General features: G+C 42.0%; 8 protein-coding genes across 13 annotated transcripts; 6 read left to right on the top strand and 2 right to left on the bottom strand.

Moving 5' to 3' along the window:
* The first annotated feature begins 188 nt into the window (after nt 1-188).
* LOC104801464 (ATPase GET3-like) lies at nt 189-3100 on the top strand. Of its 2 annotated transcripts, XM_010524755.1 has the most exons (7): nt 189-596; nt 1718-1842; nt 1918-2068; nt 2182-2292; nt 2369-2507; nt 2583-2698; nt 2788-3097. In XM_010524755.1, the coding sequence occupies exons 1-7, from the start codon at nt 342-344 to the stop codon at nt 2953-2955; spliced, it is 1065 nt and encodes a 354-aa protein (XP_010523057.1). In that variant the 5' UTR covers nt 189-341; the 3' UTR covers nt 2956-3097. The 2 variants fall into 2 exon arrangements, with proteins under 2 accessions (XP_010523057.1, XP_010523058.1); XM_010524756.1 differs by lacking the exon at nt 1718-1842 and having other exon boundaries at nt 529-596; nt 2788-3100.
* A 109-nt stretch (nt 3101-3209) lies between these two features.
* LOC104801468 (ataxin-10) lies at nt 3210-5162 on the top strand. Its single transcript, XM_010524761.2, has 2 exons — nt 3210-3986; nt 4139-5162. Exons 1-2 carry the CDS (start codon nt 3398-3400, stop codon nt 4999-5001), a joined length of 1452 nt encoding a protein of 483 aa, XP_010523063.1. The 5' UTR covers nt 3210-3397; the 3' UTR covers nt 5002-5162.
* A 59-nt stretch (nt 5163-5221) lies between these two features.
* Nucleotides 5222-12029, bottom strand: LOC104801467 (phospholipase D beta 1). The gene is made up of 11 exons (XM_010524760.2): nt 11875-12029; nt 9758-11574; nt 9269-9385; nt 9003-9197; nt 8125-8373; nt 7592-7660; nt 7351-7498; nt 6687-6835; nt 6296-6472; nt 6032-6229; nt 5222-5515 (listed from the first exon to the last, which is right to left on the bottom strand). The coding sequence occupies exons 2-11, from the start codon at nt 11507-11509 to the stop codon at nt 5222-5224; spliced, it is 3348 nt and encodes a 1115-aa protein (XP_010523062.1). The 5' UTR covers nt 11510-11574; nt 11875-12029.
* A 568-nt stretch (nt 12030-12597) lies between these two features.
* Nucleotides 12598-15023, top strand: LOC104801472 (CRS2-associated factor 1, mitochondrial). 2 transcript variants are annotated; one of them, XM_010524764.2, is made up of 5 exons: nt 12598-13195; nt 13781-13908; nt 14069-14294; nt 14382-14509; nt 14625-15023. In XM_010524764.2, exons 1-5 carry the CDS (start codon nt 12649-12651, stop codon nt 14781-14783), a joined length of 1188 nt encoding a protein of 395 aa, XP_010523066.1. In that variant the 5' UTR covers nt 12598-12648; the 3' UTR covers nt 14784-15023. The 2 variants fall into 2 exon arrangements, with proteins under 2 accessions (XP_010523066.1, XP_010523067.1); XM_010524765.2 differs by having other exon boundaries at nt 13781-13890.
* LOC104801470 lies at nt 14915-15849 on the top strand. The gene is made up of 6 exons (XM_010524763.1): nt 14915-15006; nt 15114-15178; nt 15245-15326; nt 15439-15468; nt 15560-15601; nt 15679-15849. Exons 1-6 carry the CDS (start codon nt 14944-14946, stop codon nt 15748-15750), a joined length of 354 nt encoding a protein of 117 aa, XP_010523065.1. The 5' UTR covers nt 14915-14943; the 3' UTR covers nt 15751-15849.
* On the bottom strand, nt 15270-16448 carry LOC104801469. Its single transcript, XM_010524762.2, has 2 exons — nt 16111-16448; nt 15270-15355 (listed from the first exon to the last, which is right to left on the bottom strand). The coding sequence occupies exons 1-2, from the start codon at nt 16444-16446 to the stop codon at nt 15335-15337; spliced, it is 357 nt and encodes a 118-aa protein (XP_010523064.1). The 5' UTR covers nt 16447-16448; the 3' UTR covers nt 15270-15334.
* A 1228-nt stretch (nt 16449-17676) lies between these two features.
* On the top strand, nt 17677-19859 carry LOC104801586 (putative galacturonosyltransferase 2). The gene is made up of 6 exons (XM_010524894.1): nt 17677-17746; nt 17850-17948; nt 18029-18363; nt 18460-18817; nt 18917-19504; nt 19584-19859. Exons 2-6 carry the CDS (start codon nt 17865-17867, stop codon nt 19857-19859), a joined length of 1641 nt encoding a protein of 546 aa, XP_010523196.1. The 5' UTR covers nt 17677-17746; nt 17850-17864.
* Nucleotides 19860-20222: 363 nt separating this feature from the next.
* LOC104801473 (kinesin-like protein KIN-UB) lies at nt 20223-25991 on the top strand. 4 transcript variants are annotated; one of them, XM_010524766.1, is made up of 19 exons: nt 20223-20534; nt 20744-20844; nt 20934-21056; nt 21286-21471; nt 21588-21809; nt 21929-22082; nt 22268-22417; nt 22545-22633; nt 22737-22940; nt 23062-23169; nt 23251-23385; nt 23458-23589; nt 23910-24042; nt 24131-24223; nt 24529-24654; nt 24995-25120; nt 25330-25473; nt 25588-25722; nt 25802-25991. In XM_010524766.1, the coding sequence occupies exons 1-19, from the start codon at nt 20363-20365 to the stop codon at nt 25960-25962; spliced, it is 2694 nt and encodes an 897-aa protein (XP_010523068.1). In that variant the 5' UTR covers nt 20223-20362; the 3' UTR covers nt 25963-25991. The 4 variants fall into 4 exon arrangements, with proteins under 4 accessions (XP_010523068.1, XP_010523071.1, XP_010523069.1 ...); XM_010524769.1 differs by having other exon boundaries at nt 25805-25991; XM_010524767.1 differs by having other exon boundaries at nt 25591-25722.
* Nucleotides 25992-26071: the final 80 nt, after the last annotated feature.

Raw genomic sequence — 26071 nt, forward strand, 5'->3', positions numbered from 1 at the left:
CCATCTTCATGCGATGATCCTGACGAAGGAGAGAGGAGAAGGTCTGATCGTGTGTTGCAAGAGTAGCAACATTAATATGATCTCCACTAGTTGGGCCTTTTGCACATGGTAATGGGCTTCAACAGATAGAACATAGGAATAACGTTTCCTTAGTTCCCCCGTTTACTCTCTCCCTCGAATCCTTCGCTTTCGAGTCGGATCCGACGGATCGAGACGAAATCCCGACCCTAACACCTCCCTCCGTCTCCTCTCTCTCTCATCTTCTTGCGTTTCCGAAGCTCTCCCAAACCAACAGGTAAGAATCGTGAGCGTGCGGGAGGGGAAGAGAAGAAGCTATAGCAATGGCAGCGGATTTGCCGGAGGGGACAGTACAGAACATACTGGACCAAGAGTCTCTTAAATGGGTCTTTGTCGGAGGAAAAGGAGGTGTCGGGAAGACGACTTGCAGTTCCATACTCGCCATCCTTCTCTCCAGGGTTCGGTCCTCTGTTCTGATCATTTCCACCGACCCGGCTCACAATCTTAGCGATGCGTTTCAGCAACGCTTCACCAAGACCCCCACTTTGGTTAATGGGTTCTCCAATCTGTTTGCCATGGTAAGCGTCCTTGGTTTCCTCGATCGGGTTGGATTGGGTGAAATTCGTAGTATTATGCCGAGGTTCTTGTCAGGAAACTAGGGTTCTCTGGGTTGAATTTCAATTGCAATCCGCGTGTTTGGAGTTGAATTTCCAGAATTTAGGTCATAGCTGTTGTTGTGCATCAGTGTGTTTCTTGGAGTTGTAGCTTGAATTCAGTGTCGATATTAATTCAGGATGCTTGAAATCGAATTACATCTGTGCCTTCCTCTGACAGGAATTTGTACAATTCCCAAACGATGGTATCTTCGCTTAGAAATTGAGTTTGTATGTTGGAGTTAGCGTTCTTTGGATTAACATCCATACCAACTTGTGTTTTTGTGAAAGATTTGGACATACGCCTTGACTGTTTGTGGATTCGGTTGAGATTTGATGGAAGAATCCAGTGTTTCCGAATTGGATTTCGCCGTATTGGCTAAAAGTCAATGTAATAGCAGTTCTTTTAGTCGAGCTCTTCAATCTCTATCCGATTATCTCTGTGATTCTAGGATAATCTTTATTAGGAAGCAAACTTCACGATCCCTCTATCTTTACATCAAACTCAACGTCAGTTCTTGGGTTTCCAGTACTTGTTTCCAGCTGATGAATTCTTGAATTATGTGATTGTTAACCTTATATTTCTCAGGCAGATATGTTATCTTTACGGAAGATGGTGGTTTTCTGCCTGATCTCTCATCTACGCACTTGAAAAATTATTTTCTTGGGGGTGGTTATGTGTATGTATATACCTTGAGTCTTGGAGTTTTTTTCGCTTCTGATAGGTTTCAGTTTTTCCCGAGTTTTATTGGATTAAAATTTACTTACTTTGTGTTCTTATCTAGTTGATAGCATTTGTGTATTGGAAATGGTCCATCCGACACTTTTTCTGTCTAATCTTTGAGTGTTTATAGCAGATGATGGTTTTGTGTCTAATCTTCTAACTTTGGCTTTGGAGCGATTACGTATGTACCCTGAAATTTGGTTGTTGTCCCATCTAGTAGCATCGTGTACTTTTTCCTTATTTGCACTGGAGTAAATGCTTCTCCATTTATGGAATTCGCACTCCTACATATCTTGACCATGTGATTTGTTTGCTTTGCCAGGAGGTGGATCCTACCGTTGAAAATGATGAGATGGCAGGTGCAGAAGGAATGGACAGCTTATTTTCCGATCTAGCAAATGCCATCCCTGGAATCGATGAGGCAATGAGCTTTGCTGAGATGCTGAAGTAAAGAGCTACACTCCGATTGATTTGCTTTCCGAACAAAATTTTCCCGGCTTGACACATTTTGCGTTTCTCCAGGTTGGTGCAAACGATGGATTATTCGACCATAGTGTTTGACACAGCTCCGACGGGACACACTCTTCGCCTGCTACAGTTTCCTTCTACATTGGAGAAGGGGCTTTCAAAGTTGATGTCTTTAAAGAGTAGATTTGGTGGCTTAATGAATCAGGCATGCTATTTACCTCTGTGAAAACAATAATTACTCTTTGCTTGGTATGTTTGATCGGCTTTGGTTTAATTTTCTTTGGCTCATTTCGGGTGAAACTGATTGGTTATTGGCAGATGAGCCGTATGTTTGGCATTGAGGATGAATTTGGCGAAGATGCTATCTTGGGAAGGCTGGAAGGCTTGAAAGATGTGATTGAACAAGTGAACCGGCAGTTTAAGGACCCGGTAAGGTCATGACCCATTTCTCCAATCATGGTTCATGAATGTGGGCAGTTTAAGTAACAGTGCTTCTATCACTCAGGATATGACGACATTTGTATGCGTATGCATCCCCGAGTTTTTATCACTGTATGAAACAGAGAGGCTTGTCCAGGAACTCTCCAAGTTTGAGATCGACACACATAACATAATCATCAACCAAGTCCTGTTCGACGAGGAAGGTAGCCTCTCTCTCTCATTTTTTTCCTTTATCCATTTTCTGTTGGATACTTTTTCCTCATATATATATGAAATAGATGTGGAATCGAAGTTGCTGAAAGCAAGGATGAGGATGCAACAAAAGTATCTGGACCAGTTTTATATGTTGTACGATGACTTCAATATCACAAAGCTTCCTCTGCTTCCGGAAGAGGTAAGAAAGAACAACCCATCATCATCATCAGAGGAAGCCTGGTCTGAATCGATCATCATATGGTAAATATAATTGAAATGGAATGGCAGGTGACCGGGGTTGAAGCGTTGAAGGCCTTCTCACGTCACTTTTTGAGGCCGTACGAGCCTTCGACGAGCATCCAATGCAATGCGGAAGAGCTCCACCGCAAAATTAAAACGTTGCGTTTGCAGCTGAAAAATGCCGAAGAAGAACTTCAACGGATCAACATTGCCTGATGACCCTTTTTCCTCTCTTTCTTTACCAAATTCAAACAACTTTCTTTTACATGTCGTCCACTTCTTGGGTTTTTCTGTTTTCTACTTCACCGATGTGGCAGAACAAATGTGCGATAGAATCATATCTTCTTCCGCCTTCTTATTATGTATGTGTTTGTTACGGAACGGTCATACATGGTCCCGTCCGTTGGGTTCCTAGTTCATGACAAAACAACAAAGGGCATTTACGGTAATTCACATCGAGGGGAACACGGCTTTTGGACTTCATAAGGCTCTATAAGATTTGCCATTAACATTTTGGGCTTTTAGGGTATGGGTTTATAAAGCTGATGGTCTTCTTCCGTTATATGGATTTGTAATTTTCGGTACATATGGACTTGAATAAATCGTGATTTGGGACTTGGAACCCTAACCATTTTCTTCGTCTTTTACGCGTCCATCAATGGAAGCTCTGCCCGAAGGCGTGCTCCAGCCTCTGTTCCATGCTTCGAACTCGTCATCTTCTCTAGATGGCTGCTTACAATTTCTTCTAGATGTTTCTAGGACCGATTCCGGTCGCGCCGATCTCGCTTCCAGAGCCATCCTCCCCTCGGTCCTTAGTCTTCTCCAGCTTCTTCCCTACCCATGTTCTCGCCATTACCTGATTCTCGCTCTGAAGGTCCTCAGGAACCTCTGCGCCGGAGAGATGACGAACCAAAAAGCTTTCGTCGATCACAGAGGTTCTGCACTTGTTTCCGACTTGTTGGTTTCCGCGATCGGAGAGTCGCATCCGGATTTCGAGACGATTCGGTTTGAACTGCAGGTGTTGGCCAATGTCGTTTTGGCCGGGGAAGAACATCAGAGAGATGTGTGGAGTCGCTTTTTCCCGGAGAGATTCTCCGATGTCGCGAAGGTTCTGAGACGTGAGACGTGTGATCCTCTCTGCAAAGTTGTGTATACATGTTGTGATGGAAGTTCCCAGATTGCTGCGGAGCTTTGCAGCGATGAAGGTCTGAGCATCATGTCTGACATCGTACGGACGGCATCTTCTGGTACGTTAGGACTTGTCCTGACTTAGTGCTTTGTGCCCTTAGCTTCAGAGATTAACTACATATTGCCACTGAAATCAACGTTACAATCCATTGTTTTTCATGACAATCTTTTTTTTCGATCGAAGTTTCACTATTAATTGTTCGTTGTCCAGTTGGGTACGGGGAAGATTGGTTGAAGTTGTTGCTTTCAAGGATCTGTGTTGAAGACGATTGCTTTCCTCGCATGTTCTCTAAATTGCACTACGTTGAGTGCAAGGACACGGTAGATGATGTTGCATTTTCAGTAGAGCAAGCCTTTCTTCTGAGGGTGGTATCAGAGGTGGTAATTGAGCGGATGCGGGAAATTTCAATCCCCAGGGATACTGCATTGTTCATTCTGGAAATTTTCAAGAAGTCCATTGGTAATTTCAGATCTGTTTTGGGTGAAAGATCTGAGCTTCCGACGGGATCAACTGTAATTGACGTGATGGGTTACTCTTTGACAATAATAAGAGACACATGCGCTGGAGAAAGCCTTGAAGAACTGAAGAAGGATGTCAGTTCAGGCGATAGCGTTGAAGCACTACTATCCTCAGGTCTTGTAGAGTTACTTTTAGGGCTGCTTCGTGATCTTGAGCCTCCAACAACAATAAAGAAAGCTCTGAATCAGAATTCTTCTTCTTCTTCTTCTTCCAAGCCTTGTCCTTACAGAGGCTTCAGGAGTGATATCGTGGCTGTGGTAGGGAACTGTGCTTACGGAAGGAAACAGGTACAAGAAGAGATCAGAGAGAGGGAAGGGCTGTTGTTGATGTTGCAGCAGTGTGTGACGGATGACAAAAACCCATTTCTGAGAGAGTGGGGCATTTGGGGTATGAGGAACTTGCTTGAAGGGAACCAAGAAAACCAGGAAGCGGTTGCTGCGTTGGAGATTCAAGGGTCTGTTGACGATGTGCCTGAACTCCAAGATCTTGGCTTGAGAGTTGAAGTTGATCCAAAAACCAGAAGGCCCAAGCTTGTTAATGTCCGTGAAAATTAGATGAAACATGGAAAAACACGAGTATAATTTCCTTCGCATTTGTGTAACCGATTGCAGCAGCCACTGCAGCAATCATGTCTCAAAAGGCATTATCTGTGTAGAAAGGTTCCTTGATACAGACGTTGAGTCCCCAGAAAAGATTGAGCAGATTTATGAAAGCACTCTGTACAATACTGAAGAGAGAACATAACTGAACTTCACAAAAGGGTGGTTGTTAAAGTTAGATGGTGAGATTCTCCTGAATGGCGATGAAAGATCCGACAATGTTGCCTCCAACGTCAGGGAAAGACTCGCAGCCGGGAAGAGGTCTAACTTTACCTTTGAGATCAACTTGGACAGGATACTTCAAAAGGTGTCCCCTCATGTCTGTAATTTCATCGGCAGAAAACTGTTTCCAGTTCCTCTCCCCCATCGCTCTCACCTTCCTAACGCATTCCAGACTGTCTGGCTGCGTGAAGCACTCTTCCAGGGTCCCCATGTGTTCCGCCCACAGCGACATTCTGTAACCATATATCTGCACCAAAACTGCATCAGTCATGCACTGTACTTTTCTTTTGGAGGCCATTTCACTCGTATTTTATTGTCTCCCAAAGTTCCAGAGTTTTCCAATCCTATCCAAAGCAAACAATCCTTTGTGGGGAACATAAGCTCGAGAATTATATGATGCATAATGGATTGGTTACTAATCACTTACTAGTTCTGGTAGGTAGACTGTTCAAGATTTCGTTCCTAGTTCACAGCACATCCTATCCTAGTTCTTGTAAGTAAGCTATGGACTGGTCCTATCTAAAGCAAACAATCCTCAAGTGCATGAAGATCACCCCATATTTTAACACCATCCTATCCTATTCTGTTGTCCAACTGCTATCTGAATGCATGCTAGGATACGCATATTCTCTTTGTCCTCTCCTATTCCATTATCTCAATGCAATCTATACTTCCAGGAATCATTTGCACTGCAAAACCCAAGAGTGTCACGAACACTAGACTCATGACACCTCACACGTTGATCTTTTTTCGCATGTTATACCTGACCACGAGGACCAGATTGTTTTCTCGCCCATGTATGTTGAGGCTGGTAAGCACCCATTGCAATCTCTGTATCTCTTGTGCCTTCCATTGATCGTTGGTTGATGTTTGCGGATCCAATGACCACATACTCGTCATCAACAACCATCCCTTTGGAGTGAACATAGATCATAAATCTTCTACTTTTCTTACTCAGTACCTATAACAAAACCCAAACTCATCAATTTTAACAGCAACAGCCGCCAGCAAAGTCAAGGTTGGTTACCTGTGGAGTGTTTGCGCTGCTTGGACTTCCAGTGCCCGAGTGATCAATTCCATCCACTGTCTCTCGGTTGCCTAGACAGAAGAAATTCAGATAGTCTTGTGGTGTAAATGCTCCTTCAAGCCCCATCTCCACCAACGCCTTGTAGATAGTCTCGTACATCATCTGCATTGTCTTGTGCTGCAACAACCGATAACAATGAGAACCAGGATCTTACTGTTGTAATGCCCAGAACTATGGTATACACACCCTAAATCCCGTTGTGGCTAAAAAATATTTCTCTCGCCCAGTGGTTTCTCCATTAGTTGAGTTAGATATCATTTATTGTATGATTATGGACCAAGTGGAAGTTTACTTAAACTGATTGCAGAAGTGAGTTATTCACTTGGCTTACCTGCCAATATAGGATCCTTTGCGTAGCAGCTCCGGTTGGAACACCTTCTGGCCACATCGGAATGACAATATATGCAGCAAACCGTTCATTTGCCTTTATCTTTTCCGCGATCTTCAGTGCAATTTCCATAGGAATTAAATTATTTGCACCTACATAACCACCACCGTAAAATACAGTCTTTTAGAGGTCATAATGATCATTCTTTGACCTTAGAAGAGAATAAAGAATACTAAAAAGACTAGAAGACTGCAGCTTTTAGAGTACAAATAGCAAAACTAATTTGCAAAAAAAAGCATAATAACCAGAGGTAATATAGAGTGAACATATATTAAGTACAAACAAAACAGTGTCCCTACATTAATTCGGGATTCTTTAAAAAAACTGTAATCATCAGAAGCACAAAAAAACTCAAGATTTTTGGAAAGACCCCAATTAACATATACGAAATTAACAGGAGAGTTCACAATAATCTGTCTCCAAACTTTTAGGGAAAAACTCATGTTTGAAACAAAATCATTACAGATGAGAAACATCATCATTCGAAGGAAAAAAAATACAGAATGTATATCATCAGACAATATTCTGAAATTTTTTAAAAGTTAGTTTTTTGAATCCTTGAAACATATAGGCGTTATCTCATTTAAGAAAAGAGAAACACAAGTACCTATGTCCTTGTGTGCATTCCAGTTGTACGAGGATCCGATGAAATACTGATTCTCGATGTAAATGAAGTGTTGGGCTGCACGGATAGCTTTCACATATGCCGTATGAATGCTCATGTCAATGAGCATGTTCTTACCACACACCAGGTTCTGTAAAAAAAAAAAAAAAAAAAAAAAACCCTTTACCTATCAATTATTTCCAAATCATTGAGATCATAAGATTGCATTCATTTTTCAGTTTACCTTGCTTGTAGCATCTTTTGGGTCCTTCGGGAAACCTTTAACAGAGTTGGAATCGATTGAGCGGAAAATCTGCATCCATAAACCACAAAACCATCAGCAGAGAAACAAGCTCATTTCAGATGAAATTAAGATTTATGTTCCCATTCAATAAAACAACTCTTTGGGACCATAATTACAGACCAAATTTAAGATTCACACAATCCAATAGACGTATGAGCAATTTTCATATGTTCCGCATGGAAGTAGGAAAAGAACCTCGGATACCAAGATGATCCAAAGAGATTTTTTATACACAAGGCTAGGCAAAGGAGAAAACAGAGTCTGTAAAAACAAATCCAAAGCAACAAACAAACACAATAAAAAAAACACTGGATATTCACATTCCAGGGTTGGTTTGTATCTTAATGCTAAAGACACTCAAATACTCTTTATCTCAAACTCTGACACAAGAATAGAAGGTGTTTCCAAATCTGAATCATATCTTCAATGCAGAATGAATATTCAAATTCCTGGGTTGGTGAATCATATCTCACCTGAACATGCCAAGCTTCAGGATCGTTCTCGCTGACAGTAGGAACATCAGAAACCCCTAATATATCAGGAATCCTTTCAATCCTAAGCAATGCATCGTCATATGACATCTTGAGTTTCTTGATCCCACGAGGCTTTGCAGCTTTCATCCATCTCTCCTCAAAGTTAGTCAGCACATCGTAAGCAGCTGGACCATCAATCTTGCTGTGCAAGTCATGCCATGGCTCTCTTGGACACCCCGAAACATTACCCTGAAAAAAAAGATAATTTTAGTTGGCCAAGTTAAAATTTCTCTGTCAGACAGAATTATTAGCAATCGATAAAACGTGTCATGTACCCAATAAGTAAACAAAAAAACCACAGATGCAAGGGAAAGAAAAAAAAAGTAAGCAAGACCATGGAAAGCCAAATGAAAATTCGATAAACATTGGGAGGTAAGATCTTCATCACTTCAGAAAAACTCTTTTCTTTGAATATATGAAGATCTTCACCGCTTTTAGAGCTTTTCACTATCATGAAGTTAATGACTAACTAGCAAAACCAAACAAGAAAAGAAAGGTGACATAGTGAAAAGGACGACAGGCATTCAAGAAGCGCAAGGGATAGAAAGGCGAGGTCTTTTTCACTCCAGAACAAAATTTCAGATCTTTGGGGGTATTGTTTGAGATAAAACAACTCCTTTCCTTGAGATACAAAAAATTATCAAAATCTAACTGAAAATGGCTTGTCAAGATTGTCTGAAGACAAATAAATATTAAGAAACATTACACTGCTGAGCACTCTTTGGCACAGCTAAAGCATCCCACATGAGAATTTACCAAATAATTTCCAAGAAGATAACCTGAGACTCAGAAAGACAAGTGGAGATTGAGAAAAATACCGTAAAAGTGGGGTTATGATAGTCATCTTTATGAACTGTTTGAAGTGTTCTAAACAGTGAATGTTGAGGAGTATCATATCGACCATCACATAGATCAAGTCCGCCCACAAAAGCTATTATTTTTCTTCTGTTACCCCCAGCATCAGCATCAACTATCACGGTCTTTTGGTGGTGTGTATAGATGGTTCCAACTTCCTGATAGACTAAAAGTCTAGTTAAAATATACTCAATACCTCTGGAAAAAGAAAAAGAAAGAGGCAATTTACCCTCTGCTTGACCCAACTATGACGTTTCCCAGCAATTCGAGGGCACAGCAATACTTGAACTGAGGAGTGCTTGAAAAATCGGCGTGTCTCCTCATCGTGGGTTGCCATAACCCCATCCTTCCAAGTTAAAAAGTTAAGCAGATAACCACACCAATATGAGTCATAAGAGCTTCAAATATCTATAGATTGAGCCACAGACTTCTATACAAAACAAACTCTTGGGTGCATAATGTAAAAACGTTTTAAGTCCAAAATCCATCCCAGACTTCTCTTTCACAAGTAATATTAGGAAAACAAAAAAGGCAAGAAATTTCATGAAGACTTGGTGAAGTCAAAATTACAACTTATCGAACACTCAAGAGGGTTCGAATTTTATCCAAGAAATTAACCATTGGCTAAGCTCTATACATGAAATACAAGAGGAAAATTTTAATCACATATCAGGTTAAAATGAAAAGAAAGGATCAAGAGAGATGTCAGGCAACTTACAGTTTTATATCCCAAAATGCTCCGTGACGTAGGGTCATCCCAAACCAAAAGCAGGACTCTCACACCTTCTTGGGACTTTGACCTTAGGAGCTCACCAAGCGTACACTCTGATGCAGGTCTTTCACTATCCCGAACTAGACTAACTTTGTGCCACACTGACCAACCCGTTATATAAATCAAACGCCTCGCCTGACGTATGGCATCAAACATATCATGCCAACACTTCCCATGTTCATAAGACATTCCATTGTCAAGTCTTATCCCTGGGAGCATCCTTTCGGGGACATGAGCGTCTTGGTACAGTGTCATAGTCCCGCCTTTCCTGAGAGGAAAATATGTACCCGGTACTCCATAGTAATCGGGACCAGCCCCGACTCCATGGTGGTAAACACTGAGTTTTTCCATTGGTGTATATTGAATTGATAACGATAGAACAGCCCCTGGTTTACAAGGTTTTCCATTACTGGTCAGGATGGGGAAAGTTCCTTCAATTCTGGCTCCTGAGAATATCTGTTCAACCGGAATTGCAACTATTCCTATAAGCTGTGAACCCACAACATCACTGTCTTTGACAACAAAGTGAACTTCAGGAGCGTGATGAGCAACAGGAACATAAAAATGCTGCATCCAGACAGGATTTTCGCTGTTGCTCAGGACATAAGTTCTTCCAATCACAGCACCTGCCACTGATATGGACACATAAGGGTCACTTGTGATCTTCCTGCTCAACTGTCCTTCAATCTTGTTGCTCATGTTTCCTGGCAATCTTCCAAACATATCGCCCAACGTCTTATGGAACATGTCCATGTTTGGGAGATTCTTTGCATCATAAATCCAAATGTCCAGATTCCCATGCAACAACAGGACCTTCAAGGACCCCTTGCCAAAGGGCACAATCTGCATACCCGGACCATGTGGTGATTCCGTAGAGGAATAGCCATGCATAGAGACATTTGATGAATCTACTCGTCCCAAGTATGGCAGACCTGAATTACTTGGGAATGAATTGTTCGGGTATCTATAGAATTCACCTGGCCGACCCTGCCCAAAACAGGAGCTCGAAGGGGGAGCAGATACAGGGGGGACTGAGGGGGCTGGCAGTGATGCGGGCGCACTCGGGCGATTATCAGAAATGTGCATACTGCCCAAAAGTTCATCCACGGGAGGGTAAACAGGCGGGTAGGAAGATCCTCCTCCTCCACCACCACCACTGACATTCTCATGGCTCAATCCCATAGAACTCACATTGTCTTCCCTGTGATAATCGAAGATGCCCTGGGTTCGCGGAGGCTCTTGGGGTTTAGTTTCAGGCGGTGGCGGGTATTGGCCTGGTTCTTGATACGAATAGTGAGATGAGCCGTAAGTGCCAAAACTACCGTGAGAATGAAGCGTTGGCTGATGGGCAGGATAAGGGTAAGGAGGTTGGGGTTGGTAGTTAAAAGAACTAGAATAACTAAGGGAGTGCCTGTGGTAATCTAAAGGAGCTGAATGAGGCGAAGGAGATGGCTGTGGATGGTGGCTATAGTCTAATGGACCCGAATGGTGATGAGGAGGTGGTGGGGGTGCATACGGCTGCAAGGGCGGCTGGTAAGGGTAGTAGGGAGCGTTGTATTGATGGGATGGTGGTGGTGGTGGATAAGGATCTGAATTTGGAGGCCTATAAGGATTTGGGTGATAAGGGTACGGATACTGGTTGTTGTTGCTGTTGTTGTTGTTATGAGGATATGGAGAGGATGAGCCATAATTCTCCATTTATATATTACACAGCAGACGTATCGATCTCCAGTCGACGCCAATCGAAATGCAAGGACCTCGCACTTTTCACAATACAGATCAACGAAAGGGTACCGGAATTTGTACACGCATAACACAAATTTTGCAGGATTTACACGCACTCTTACGGAAGCTAAGATTTCAAGCGAATCGTGAATTGAAGGTGTATACGTTTTTGTAGGAAGAATGCATAAAAGGGAAATGAGAATCTGGGTTTTGTACGTGTGAATTCAAAATTGGATTTTCTTACTCGACGATAGAAGCAAACAAACGCGGTTTGCAATAAATCTGATTGAATACAGTATGAATTCGATTGATTCCCATAGGGGATTGCATAGATTTACCTCGTCAGAGCCGAAACGGATCCTTCCCAGAAGAAACGCGGACAAGGAGCGATGACAGGAAAAAACAATTCAAATGATTTTTTTTTTCTCTTCTTATTTTTTCCTTCTCTGTTTTTGTCTCTCTCTTTTTTCCCGTTCTTGACGATGACGAGGCATACGAACCTGATATAGCCGCTCGCATCTTCCCCGGTTGTATCCCTACGCGTTGGTCCACTCTACGTATATCATCCGACTGATGCTTTTGTATTATTTGTTTAATTCATTACTTTTATTTTTATTCTGCGTTTATTTATCTATTGAATATTGCATTTTGTAATTATTGCCCATAAATAAATCCGATAAAAGTATGGCGAACTATTGTAGATCAAAAAAAATTTCTGAAAAGTTGAACCTTGTAAGTATTGCATCTGCATTTTTTATTTTTGTTTAGTTTCTTTATTTTGCTTGTTCCAAACGTGACGTATGAAAGGTCACAATGTATGTATATGGCCATCGCATCAGAAGCCTTTTATATTAAGATTACTGAATGAATGGGTCAATCTTTTTCATTAAATAACGAATCAATCGTGCACGTATGATGAACATGGCGCGGCTTGTCATTCCTCTAAATTCGGACCGGACCCTTGTGGGCAACTAAATGGGCCTAGAGATCATAGAAAGGCCCACTAGTGTTCATTTTGTTTTTTTAAACAAGGGTTGTCGTTCATTTCTCGGTAAACCTTGTCCCCCAGAGATCAATGGCCAAAGGAGCATAAACCCAGAAGCCCTGAGCAGATGTCCCTGCTTCGTCTCTCCCGCCAAAATCCATCCTCGTTCTCGCTCTCTTTCACCCGCTGCTTCTCCTCGATCGCGGCCTCTTCTTCTTCTCGACTGCGAGACTATTACAATTTCCAGCCTCCGCCTCCTTTGTCCTCGCCTTCCGACAACCCTAACCCTAACCATAACCAGAAGAAGAAGAAGCAGAAGCCGCTGTACCGTCCTCCTTCTTCTCTAGAAGGCGTCAAGAAGACGCGCTCCGATCTTCCTTTCGATTTTCGGTACAGTTACACGGAGAGCTGTCAGAATGTGAGGCCCATCGGGTTGAGAGAGCCCAAGTACTCGCCATTCGGACCCGGCCGCTTGGACCGGGAATGGACCGGCGTCTGTGCACCGGCGGTGGACCAGAAGGTCCGGTCGTTGGATGGGGTGGAAGATCCGAAGCTGGAAGAGAAAAGGAAGAATATGAGGGAGAGGATTCAAGGGGCTCCTCTCACTCAAGCTGAAAGGAAAATTCTCGTGGAGCAGTGTCAGAGAAACAAAACTAAAAGGCAAATCAATCTCGGTACTACGCATATACATGGACTTTTCTGTCTTTTCCCTTCTCGTGGAATTCTGGTCAGGTGTTACTCTATATAATCTGCTGCTGCTATCTGAATTGAACAACGTATGATCTCATCAAAATGGGAAGGTCAAAGGTGTTCTCTTGTCTCAGTAGACGGTGATGTCTGCTTACAGTTATCATAACTGTAGTTGTGTTAAAAGTTATCGTCTTTTTTAAAAAATAGCAAAAGGGTTTGCAGTAGTTAGAATAGCTGTAGTTACTTGAACAATTTCTTTCCTAAAGGGCCGAACTTTCTTCAATTTCTGTGCAGTCTTTCGGTTGTCTCTGTGTTTTCGTAGTCTTAGATGGACATCTCTATAATGAACTTGGATAGCATGAACTTGGATAGCGACTGAGCTGAGGTTTGCTCTCGTGCATGTACCATGGCTTTGTAATCTGCGTGCAGAGATGCTAGAGGAGTGAAACATAAAGGGATTCTTAGAAATTCAAGCAAGATGGTTGCAACAGTTATTTCATTATGGCTGCCCTTGTTCTGGGCTCTCTATTTTCCCTGATAACGATAGCTTAGGATATCCGTATTTGTAGGGAGAGACGGCTTGACTCACAATATGCTGAATGATATCCACAATCATTGGAAACATGCTGAAGCTGTCAGGGTCAAGTGTCTCGGTACCCCAACTGTTGATATGAAAAATGTAATCTTTCACCTCGAGGTATTCCTTTTGATTGTCTTTTGAGCTTTTAAATCCTCATTTGGACTTTATTCATCAGCAATATTCGGCATGGCCTGCCATTTGTCATTTCTTTTCTGTCCTTGAGTTATCTGGTAATAATTCTGTATAGTGATTGTATTGTGTCACTTGCTTGTTACAGGATAAAACCTTCGGAAAAGTCATCTCTAAACATTGTGGTACGCTTGTATTGTATAGAGGCAGGAACTACAATCCCAAGAACAGACCCAAGGTACCATTGATGTTGTGGAAACCTCATGAACCTGTTTACCCTAGACTGATCAAAACAACAATTGAGGGTCTGAGCATTGAAGAGACGAAAGAAATGAGGAAAAGAGGATTAGCCATTCCAGCTCTGACAAAACTCGGTACATACCTCTCCCTGCCTTGTTATTGTAAAATCTAGTCGCAGAAACATCCTCCGGTTAATGTAGCCTGCAAAACTGTTGTTGCAGCAAAGAATGGGTATTATGGCAGTCTTGTTCCAATGGTCAGAGACGCTTTCCTTGTAAGTGAGTTAGTACGGATAGATTGCCAAGGACTTGAGAGAAAGGATTATAAGAAAATCGGTGCTAAACTGAGGGTGAGTATATTGTTTCTTTAGCCCTTACTACTGGCATTAATTTGACATTTTAATACAACTTTTTGTACACCGTCCTCCACTGAAGCTGAAGTGACGAACTAAATTTGTGGAACAGGATTTGGTTCCTTGTATCCTGGTGACATTTGACAAGGAACAGATCTTTATGTGGAGAGGGAAAGACTACAAGCCCTCGGAGGATGACGGATATTCTTCCTTCTTCCGTTGTGAGTCTTCTGCAGACGCAGAAGATACTCCGGAAGAAGATGCCCTTTAATCATTATGGAGCAAGATATGTAACATTAATTATTCAGCAAATACCGTTCAATCTTAAAAGGCGTGGGTATCGATCAATGCTTGTTACCATGCGCATGGTAACAAGCATTAGTTGCAGGTTTTTCCATTTCGACTTGTACATGGAGGAGTAGTATAAATACATGTGTATTGTGGGCACATGGTATTACTATTTAGAAAGAATACCAAGGTTGGTTGTCATGGAGGTAAAATGTTCTCCTTCTCTCCTGTCTTCTGTTTTGCATCGGAGATACGTATACATATATGTAGTTCGATTTTTGTAAAAGCAAAGCGAGTTTAAAACGAAATGCAGCAAAACAAGCATCAGGGTCAAACAGCGAAAGGAAAGGAGCGGGTGGATCACGAAGCCGACAACAGGTTCGCATTCCATTAGATTGTTAATTTCCCATGTTAAAACGATATGACAACATTGTTGGGGTAAAGGGGGAAAGCCATGACCTTTGAGCAATGCTTGGATATGGAACAACGACTTGAGAGAGCTTTCAAACATGTCCAATCCCAAAAGGTCCTTCTTCACACACGACACAATCCCTTCTGTCAATGTGTTTCATTATCATTGTGTAAAAAAAAAAAAAGCATTAGTCAAACTATTTTTATTTATTCTTTTTCCACTTCAGGCCCAAGCATATAACGAACAGGCAAAAAAGGTACAACACACACACACACACATCATACGTCGAAGTTAAATTATATTATATATTTGTGATTTTTTTTCCCCATGAATTGCATGGTGAGAAGGTGTGGGAATTAGAGGTTGAGCATGCAAGGTTGGTTATGGAGGTAAGTCATTGATATCTACTTCACGGCTCCATCTTGTTTTGACTACTGACTTGTTTTCGTTACAAAAAAAAAAAAAGATCGATGGACGCAGGTCGAAGAGGAGGACAGCTGACGACAACGAGAGTGTGTCAAGCTCGCAACCCAAATAGCCCTTTTATCAAGTGCCTCCGCCACTAGTCCCTATGATACTGCGTTTATCGTGTAAATCTAACTAAAAGGAAATAAAACAACGGATATCTTCTGCTTCATACCCCTCCCCTTTCTCTCTCTCTCTCTCTCTCTCTATATATATATATATATTATAGATATAAACCCTACTATCTAAAAATCTCAACAGAAATCTCCAAGAAGACGACATTATTAGGGTAAATCAATAAACCCTAACGAATTGTAAGTACGGCAGAAATATATAAAGAATAATCCTAAACGTGTCAAAAACATCTTAAAAAAACAATTAAAATTCATCAACCCAAACATAAATCGTTAAACTCTTCGTCTAGCGTGCAAACCTCCGGTTTTGTCACGGGCTGGGACTGTTCATCACTAGCCAAGTAGCCCTTCGCCAAGCAGCGTCGAATCTCCGCGTCAATATCAGGCGGTGTTTCTTTAAGTAATTTCGTGATCGCAGATCTCCGTCGCCGGAGGGATTTTTTCCTCGGCTTCAGCCCCCGGTCCACGGTGGGTATCGGTATCGCCGCCGCCAACGACGCCAGAAGGACTAATGTTATTCTTGTCGAAGCCTCCTTCTTGGCTATGGATTCTACGGCCTCCTTCACGCAGCTGAAATCGAAAGATGGGTGTCCGTCGCCGCTTACGGCACCTCTTCCCTTTGACTCTGGCTTCATCGCTACACTCTTCGAGTCTTAAGTCTGATCGACTACATTACATGTATATATATACACATGTAATCAAAGGCGGTTGCGTCCCACTTAATCAAAGTCGGATCGGGTTATCATAATACAGAATCTTGGGTTTGGTCTTTTCGAAAACAGCCCATTTAATAATTTAGTGCCTTTAAAGCCCATTTAATATAATTCAGGGCCTTTAAAGCCCATTTAATAATTTAGGGCCTTTAAAGCCCATTTAATATCCATTGGAGATATCGCGTTGGAACGATGTCGTTCCAATCATGTGTGCTGTCCATATAAAGAGAAGTGCCATTCGAAACAGACTCGTCGGAGGGAAAAAAAAACTGCGACCAAGAAAGAAAGAAAGAAACGGAGAGAAAAAAAAAATCATCTTCGCTCCAATTTATTCACCTCTTCGATCGATCTAGGATTTTTATTTCCAATGGCGTTATGGTGGAGATTGGGACGAGGCGTCCGTGGATGCTCGATCACGGTTATGGCCTGCCTCTGCATTTTCTCATCGTCCATCTTCTTTTTCGGCTACAGACTTCACATCGCTTCACCATTTGGTCTGTTCTTCTCGGTCGTTTCTTTTCAATTTCAGATTCATTTAATGCTCTCAATTTGCATTCCCACTGGAGTTTGATGAATTTCCGTCCTGTGATGTAACTTTTTTTTTTCCCAGTTTGTAAGATTCTTTGTATTGGTTTAAAGAGATTTCTCGGGGAGCGACGATTTTTATTGATTTTTTCCACTGCCGAGGAGATTTGTATTGTGTTAGACAGTAATGGGCAGGACGATATGCAAATGCTTTCAGCAAATTTTATTCTCTGATGCATCATCAAACTCAAGAACATGTTAAGTTTTGCTAATCTTCTACGCGGTTCTAATTTCCAGACAGAGACGATATTGGAGGTGTCTTTACGGACAAGGTAAGCTTATCATAGTCCGATCCGATACATCCTCTTTGTGTTTCTGAAACATGACAACAGAAATGTTTCAAACTGATGTTGCAGAATGTGAACTGGAGAGAACGAGCAGCTCTGCAATCTATTCCATCACTTTTCTCGAAAGAGGCAAGTACCAACAGACTCTGCTCTGCACTTTATTGGAAGAAAGGGATCGAGTATGATTCTAAGACTTTGGTGGTGTTTGACAACACTATGATTCTTCGTGTTTGAATCAGGTCCTTGACATTATCACCACCACCACAGCCAACATGGGACCTTCGAGCCTTGATTCGTTTAGGAAGAACAATCTTTCGCTGTCATGGATAATTGGAGGAGTAGAGAATCAGGTTGAGATTTATCTTCTCCATCTCGGGTTGGCTATGTTTGCTAGTTTCTGTACTAAGTCACTGACCCTAGTGATATTCATTGCGCTCACCAATTTGTCTGAAGGGAAATGAAGGCGAAATGGTTCCCGATTTTGTCCATGGAACTTGGATAGGAAGAGGCGATAAAAATTTGGATGATACACCCGAGAAGTTGTATCAAAGGGTATCTTTCGTCTTTTTGACTACATTGTCAAATGCTTAATGGCTGGTTAGTCTGATTATTGCATCTCGATTTTCTTGCAGAACCTGAGACAAGAAAGACGAGAGAAGCGGGCCAATGAGCTGTTGCAAAAAGACGAAACTATTCAAGAACTTGAGGAAGCAGCCATTGTGCGGTCCAAATCTGTGGATTCTGCAGTGATAGGGAATTACACGATTTGGAAAAGAGAATACGGGAAACAGAACAACATCGAAGAAATAATAGGATTGATGCAAGATCAGAACATCATGACTAGAGTTTACGCTAGCATTGCAAAGATGAAAAATAAGCTTGTCTTGCGTGAAGAACTAGAAACACAACTATCGAAAAGCCTAGAAGCTCTGGAGGAAGCATCCATTGGCGTTGGTCTGCCGGAGAGGTAGTGTACAGCTTATTGCTTTCAGGATAAGGGTTGTGAATCGATATATACATGTATATGTATATTGAATAGTTTTGATATCTTTTACTTTTGTAGAATCCCTGATATGATTAGAGCGATGGGCCAAGTTCTGTCTCGAGCAAACGAGCAACTATATGAGTGCAAGTTGGTCACAGGTAAACTGAGAGCAATGCTTCATACTGCAGATGAAGAACTGGCTGGCGTGAAAACATACGCGACTTTCTTGTCTCAGCTGGCGGCCAAAACACTGCCAGATGTTATTCACTGCTTGTCCATGCGCCTGAATCTAGAGTACTATCTCCTTCCACCGGAGATGAGAAAATTCCCTCGGAAACAGAACTTGGAGGACCCAGATCTTCACCACTACGCTATCTTCTCAGATAATGTAGTGGCAACATCAGTCGTCGTTAACTCCACCATCATGAACACCCAGGTAATGGTAATGGCATTGGCAATGGCAACACTACGTACTGCAAGAACCAATGCTTCAGCTTACAAGAAAGGCCCTTTTGGCTTTATGCTGTTATTGCAGGACACTTCAAGGCATGTCTTTCACCTGGTGACCGACGAACTCAATTTTGGAGCAATGAGTATGTGGTTTATACTGAATCCTCCAGGAAAGGCGACCATCGAGGTTCAAAGTGTGGATAACTTTACGTGGCTTAATTCATCATACTGTCCTGTTCTGAGACAGATTGAGTCAGCAGCGATGAAGGAGTTCTATTTCAAGACGGAGAGGTCAGAGTCTGTAGAATCGGGCACAGAGAGCCTAAAGTACAGGAACCCAAAGTACCTCTCAATGCTAAACCACTTGAGATTCTACCTCCCTGAGATTTTCCCAAAGCTGGAGAAAATCCTGTTTCTGGACGATGACGTGGTTGTTCAGAGGGATCTAAGTGCCTTGTGGTCAGTGGACCTCACGGGGAAAGTGAATGGAGCAGTAGAAACTTGTGGGGCGAGCTTTCATCGCTTTGACACGTATCTCAACTTCACCGATCCTCGCATTTCCAGCAACTTTGACCCGCAAGCATGTGGATGGGCGTACGGCATGAACATTTTCGACCTGAAAGAGTGGAAGAAGAATAACATAACAGACACCTACCACTACTGGCAAAACCTGGCAAGCTTTTCTTTTTTCCTTTTTTATTTTCTTTGGATCCAATCCAAACATTGACGATGGAGGGTCATGTTTTTGGCAGAATGGGGAGAGGAGGCTGTGGAAGCTGGGGTCGCTGCCCCCCGGGCTGATAACGTTCTACAATCTGACGAAAGCGATAGAGAAAAAGTGGCACCTTCTTGGCTTGGGATATGACAAAGACATTGATCTGAAGGAGGTGGAGAACTCGGCAGTTATACACTACAATGGACACTTGAAGCCATGGACGGAGTTGGCAATACCCAAGTATCTCTCCTACTGGGCCAACTACTTCCCTTTTCACCACCCTTACCTCCGCGCCTGCGCCCTTTCCCTTTGACCCATTTGGCAGTTTTACAAATCATAATAATACTGCAATATCGGCTCCGGAAAGCCCGGCCCAATTATATAGGCGCCAGGGGTGGTTTCGTCTCCTTAATTAAGCCGACCAAGTCGGCGCAATTAAAGCCACCACAAAGCCCACAACTATATTTGTACGTGCAACAAGCCCACAACTGGTGGGTCAATCCGGTAAATAGAGTGCGCAAGCAAGGCTATATTTGTAACTTCAGCACCGTTTTCAGTGTGGGACCCAGTCGCACTAGACTGTCTCCATCCTCATTCAAAATACCAGACCTTGAGTGGACCCCACCATCACCCTCTCCATCACTGTTTTAAAAAAAAAATATGAGCCCCAATTTGAAGAAAACGTAAACACAACACACCACCAGTCGTCGTCTTCTCTTCTTCTTCTTCTGGTGTAGTCTTCTCGTTTTCTTTTTGAAATATTGTGTTTGCGGAAACCGTCGCTCGACGGAGGAGGGGGAGTAGAAGAGCACGTCCATGGCGTCTTCGAGAAATGGTGGGATTAGAGGGTCCATGAGGCCGATCTCGGGAGCTAATTCTTCGAATCTCAGATCCTCGTCTTTTAAATCGAGGATTCCTTCCTCGGCTCCGGCTCCCCGTCGGAGCTCGTCCGCTTCCTTGGGAGGACCTAGCGCCGGCGACAATGGAGGTCAGTTTTCACTTATTGATATGAGAACGAAACTCGTAGTTTAGGAACTCTCGCTTTGTATGGATGAGAGAACTCTTTTTCCATTGTTGTGATACGGATATTCCGAGGTTAAACGACTTATTCGAGAGGTGATGAAATTGTAGCATCCAAATTCGACTTCCGATTTTGTTCCCAAGACCTATCGTTATATATTTTGTAGTTCTTTACAGTTCCAGGGAGAGTTCGAGTGGCCGTTAGATTAAGACCTCGAAATGCAGAAGAGTCGGTAGCAGACGCTGATTTTGCTGATTGCGTTGAATTACAGCCTGAGGTTATCTCGATCCTTCTAATTGGAGCGGCCTTACGGAGTTCATCTGAGGTTGTACTGTTGCTGATCGGTTCATCCTTCTTTTCTTTTAGCTTAAAAGGTTGAAACTAAGGAAAAACAATTGGGATTCAGAGACTTACGAGTTCGATGAGGTGCTCACAGAGGCCGCTTCACAGAAGCGGGTCTATGAAGTGGTTGCCAAGCCAGTTGTGGAGGTCTGTATGTCTTCCTTTTGGTTTGGTTAATGCTGTTTCTCCCTTCTCCTATCAGACATGAAAATGAAATCTTTTACCAGAAAGACCGTCCCCCAGCAAAAGTTTATTTCACTATGCTGCTTGCGTCCTCCTCTTGCTCTTCTAGTTTCTTCTGTAGCTTAAATACCCTTAGTGTACATTATTTGTCTTGATGCAGCAAATCAATGACGCGCTACTTTTGATTTTGCAGAGTGCGCTCGAAGGTTATAATGGAACTGTGATGGCCTATGGCCAAACAGGTACAGGAAAGACTTTTACTCTTGGAAGATTGGGGGATGAAGATACCGCTGCTCGTGGTATCATGGTTCGCTCAATGGAGGATATTCTAGCAGGCATTTCCCTGGAGAGCGATTCTGTCTCCGTCTCATATTTACAGGTAATCTGCTCCTGTTTTCCTGGAAGGATGTGATTTATTCTTTAATTAATTCTCTTTTGCAGGTCTAGTTTTTTTGTGACACGTTTTCTTTTCTATGTTCCAAAATATTCATCCAGCTTTATATGGAGACCATTCAAGATCTCTTAGACCCAGCAAATGATAACATTGCCATTGTCGAGGACCCAAAAACTGGAGATGTCTCCCTGCCGGGGGCTACCCATGTGGAGATCAGAAACCAGCAAAATTTCCTTGAGCTTCTAAGACTTGGGGAAACACATCGAATAGCTGCTAACACAAAATTGAACACCGAATCTTCTCGCAGCCATGCAATTCTCATGGTGAATCATCCCTTTATTTAACCTTCTGATAATCTCTTTTGTTTCACTGGCACTAGATTTATTTATGTGTCTCGTCTATATAATTGTTCTGTATTGAAGTATGACGCATAATAATTCAGGTGCATGTTAAGAGGTCAGTGGTAGAAAAAGACAATTCTATTTCTAATGAAATGGACAGCTCATCTCATTTCGTCAGACCATCAAAGCCATTAGTTCGGAGAAGCAAGCTCGTTCTAGTAGATCTTGCAGGCTCGGAACGTGTTCACAAGTCTGGTATGTGCATCTACTGTCAGATTATAGCTAGCTGGTCAAAATCTACCTTAGGGAACAATTTTACAAAGTTTTTTCTTGGCATCCTTGCCAGATATTTTCTTCATAACATTTATTTTTCCTGCAATGATTTATAACATTCCGCCCTTGAAGGATGCTTCAACTTTACATTCTTCCTGCTTTGGCAGGCAGCGAAGGGCATATGCTGGAGGAAGCTAAATCCATCAATCTCTCACTCAGTGCTCTAGGGAAGTGCATAAATGCAATAGCTGAGGATAGTGCTCATGTCCCATTTCGTGACTCAAAACTTACCCGCCTACTGAGAGATTCATTTGGTGGTAAGATATCCTTTACATCTCATCCATGTGTAAATATTTGGTGCTTTGATTTCAGAATTCCAAACAAGTTTTTCCTTGATATCATTTTTGTTATTCACATTTTTTTCGATCATTTTATGCATGGCAGGCACAGCAAGGACATCCATGATTGTGACAATTGGCCCCTCTCCACGGCACAGAGGAGAAACGACAAGCACTATACTATTTGGTCAAAGGGTGGGTTTTTGGCCACGTTACTCTTTATGTTGAGATTCAGTATCTAATCTATATGATAGTATTTAAGGAAACTTTTTGCTTACATTGTTTAAACTTTGTGCAGGCTATGAAGGTAGAAAATATGTTGAAGATAAAAGAAGAATTCGATTACAAGAGTTTATCCAAGAAACTCGAGGTCCAATTGGATAAGGTGATTGCTGAAAATGAAAGGCAACAGAAAATGTTTGACGATGAAGTGGAGAGAGTAACCCTGGAAGCACAAAATCGAATATCTGAAGTTGAAAAGAACTTTGCAGAGGCCTTGGAGGTTAGTTCAAAGCACAAAATAGAAACATTCTCTTCAGGTTTTGGGAAAAAAAGGAAAAATAAAAGAAAGGAAAAGACAAACATAGTTTCCTATTTTTGTTGTGTCCATACTATGTCTTCAGAAGGAAAAACTGAAGTGTCAAATGGAGTATATGGAGTCAGTTAAGAAGCTTGAGGAAAAGATGCTGTCTAACCAGCGAAAGCAAGAGGATGGTAAACGCAACGGGGAGGTGCTGGCTCATACTGTGATTTACTTTTCAGTGTATGGGAAAGTGACTATCTTGTACGGCTGACAGTAAAAAACTTTGCAGATGAATGGATTTGTTGCAACTAGTGAACTCACTCATCTAAAAGAAGTTCTTGAGAATGAGATGAAGTTAAGGAAGGCAGCAGAAGAGGAGCTCAACAAATTTAACAACCAGTTAACACAAAAGACAAGATCAGGGGTATCGCTCTTCCTTCTGTTGTCCTGATTAACCTTCATAGGTGATAAATAACCATACTCTCTGCTGTACTAGGAAGGTGGAGATGCTGAAATATCAAGACTGCAAAAACTTCTGGAGGATGAGGCTGTTCAGAAAAAGAAACTTGAAGAAGAGGTCACTGTATTACGAAGTCAGCTTGTGCAGCTTACTTTTGAAGCAGACCAGGTACATGACTTACAGATTTAAAGTCATTGCGGTGTAATGACTGTGCTTGCCGATTCCTTCTAAATTCAGTTGACCTGTGAAGCAACTACCTTTATATCAGATAACAGATGACACTTTACATCTAGTTACACCATTATCTTCTTTAGCATTTAGTAGTGTGTGAGAATTGAGAAATGAGTACGAGCGATATTCAACTTCATCTAGTTACTGATAGGATGGAGATGTGCGTGTATCGCGCACATACAATTGTCTTTAACCAAGTAGAAGTAATTTTGAGTCCTACTAGTCCTTAACCTCTCAACCACATTTGGTGATTCCAGATGAGAAGGTGTTTAGAGAGAGGTGGACCTACAAATTCTTATTCTGGTTCGGATTTGTTATCATCTAGACAGTCCCAGTTCAGAGAATCTATGAATGGGCAGAAGGCTCCATTTGCTACGCTCTGTGAGCAAGGTGATTGAACATGTCTGAATATGTCTGAACTGGACTGTACAGTCTCGGCCATTCCTAAATATCCCTCATCTCTTTTGCTCAAAAACAGTTGGATTGCAAAAGATCTTGCAATTACTTGAGTCAGAGGATGCGAACATAAGAATTCATGCTGTGAAAGTTGTGGCAAATCTAGCAGCTGAAGGTAACTACCAATCTATAACCCACACAGTCAAATATGCATTAGCGTTCAATTTCACAAATACTAACTTACCTTGATTGAGAAATATTACGCTATTTCTTTGGTATTGTTAAACATGCATGTTCAAGGCAGCTTGCATAACTGTGGATGAGATGGAAACAAATGTGCAACCTAGTGCTGATACTTTTATTTTATCGATTTTCCTGCTCTATCGGCGGTTTGTTATGCTAACTGACACAGACTTTCGTAGATGTTATTTTTGATAATACAAAAGGCCGTACGGTCTCACTGAAAAAATGTGATAACAGAGACAAATCAGGAAAAGATCGTTGAAGCAGGTGGTCTTACTTCGTTGTTGATGCTTCTGAGAAGCTATGAGGATGAAACTGTTCGAAGAGTAGCTGCTGGAGCAATTGCTAATCTTGCGATGAATGGTAAACAGTCACTGATGCTGAGTGAACAAAAAAGCTCTTATGTGGTGCAAAAATTGAAACATTCTATCTCATTGCTTGGGGTTTCTTATGGGTTTTGGCCTTCCGGTTGTGCGTGTACATTTATGATGGTGGTGCAGAATTGTCCACTAACACCCGCTTCTAGCTTGGAAAAGCTTTTGAAAATTTTGAATGGCAAATGATGTTGATTTTTTTTTTTATCTTTTTTCTAGATTTAATTTAAATGATTTTTGTTCTTCTTCTTTTTTAGTTTAAAATGATTTCTTTTTTTTAACACCCGGTTAACACCATGTTTATGTGTTTTATTGATCGATTCTGCCAGAAGTGAATCAACAACTTATTGTGGACCAAGGAGGAATCAGCTTGCTATCTCTGACGGCAGCGGATGCAGAGGATCCGCAGACCTTGCGCATGGTTGCTGGAGCTATTGCTAATCTCTGTGGCAATGGTAAAAAAAAATCCTTTCATATCATTTAGAGCTTTACCCTTTTGTTGAAAGAACCTCTAAACAGAAAATGAACAACAATCTACTGTGAAAAGGTTTGGCAAGAGTTGTTAGAGCCGGCAGTTGGGTTGATCTAGATGAGCAATTTGGGTGAAAAATAGGGATAATTTTTTTTTTCCCCATGGTTTTTTTTTTGTTGTGGTCGCCAACAGATAAGCTTCAAGCAAGGCTAAGGTCAGAAGGTGGGATTAAAGCGTTGTTAGGGATGGTTAGATGTGGACATCCAGATGTTCTTGCGCAGGTGGCAAGAGGAATTGCAAACTTTGCAAAGTGTGAATCAAGGGCAACCACTCAAGGTATGTATGTATGTTAAGATCCGTATTTATATATATATATATATATATATATATGGGAAAGGTAACAAACAACATGTGGAATTGATAAAGAAGATAATTGGGGTGGGTGGGAAGAAGCAGGTGTGAGAAGCGGGAGATCGGTGCTAGTGGAGGATGGGGCACTTCCATGGATAGTGCAACATGCAAATGATGAAGCAGCGCCCATCAGGCGTCATATAGAGCTGGCATTGTGCCATTTGGCACAGCATGGTAATTGTGGATTTCTTGTATATTCACGTTCATAATTCATATGTGAAAAGAATAGCAATAACAATAATAATGGTGGCAGAAGTGAACGCGAGGGACATGATAAGCGGAGGAGCACTGTGGGAGCTGGTGCGGATATCGAGGGAGTGCTCAAGAGAAGACATTAGGAATCTGGCCCACCGCACTCTCTCCTCCAGCCCCGTCTTCCGTTCCGAGATTCGCCGCCTCGGCATCCAGTTTTGACTTCTCTTTTATTATCTCATCCCCACCCACATACATATTATTCATCAGCTCCTCTTCTCTTTTCTTTTTCTTCCCCCCCCCCCCCCCCCCCACCAAAACAAACAAACAT

The sequence above is a fragment of the Tarenaya hassleriana genome, unplaced genomic scaffold, assembly GCF_000463585.1.
Source record: "Tarenaya hassleriana unplaced genomic scaffold, ASM46358v1 Cleome7, whole genome shotgun sequence".
Lineage (NCBI taxonomy): Eukaryota > Viridiplantae > Streptophyta > Magnoliopsida > Brassicales > Cleomaceae > Tarenaya > Tarenaya hassleriana.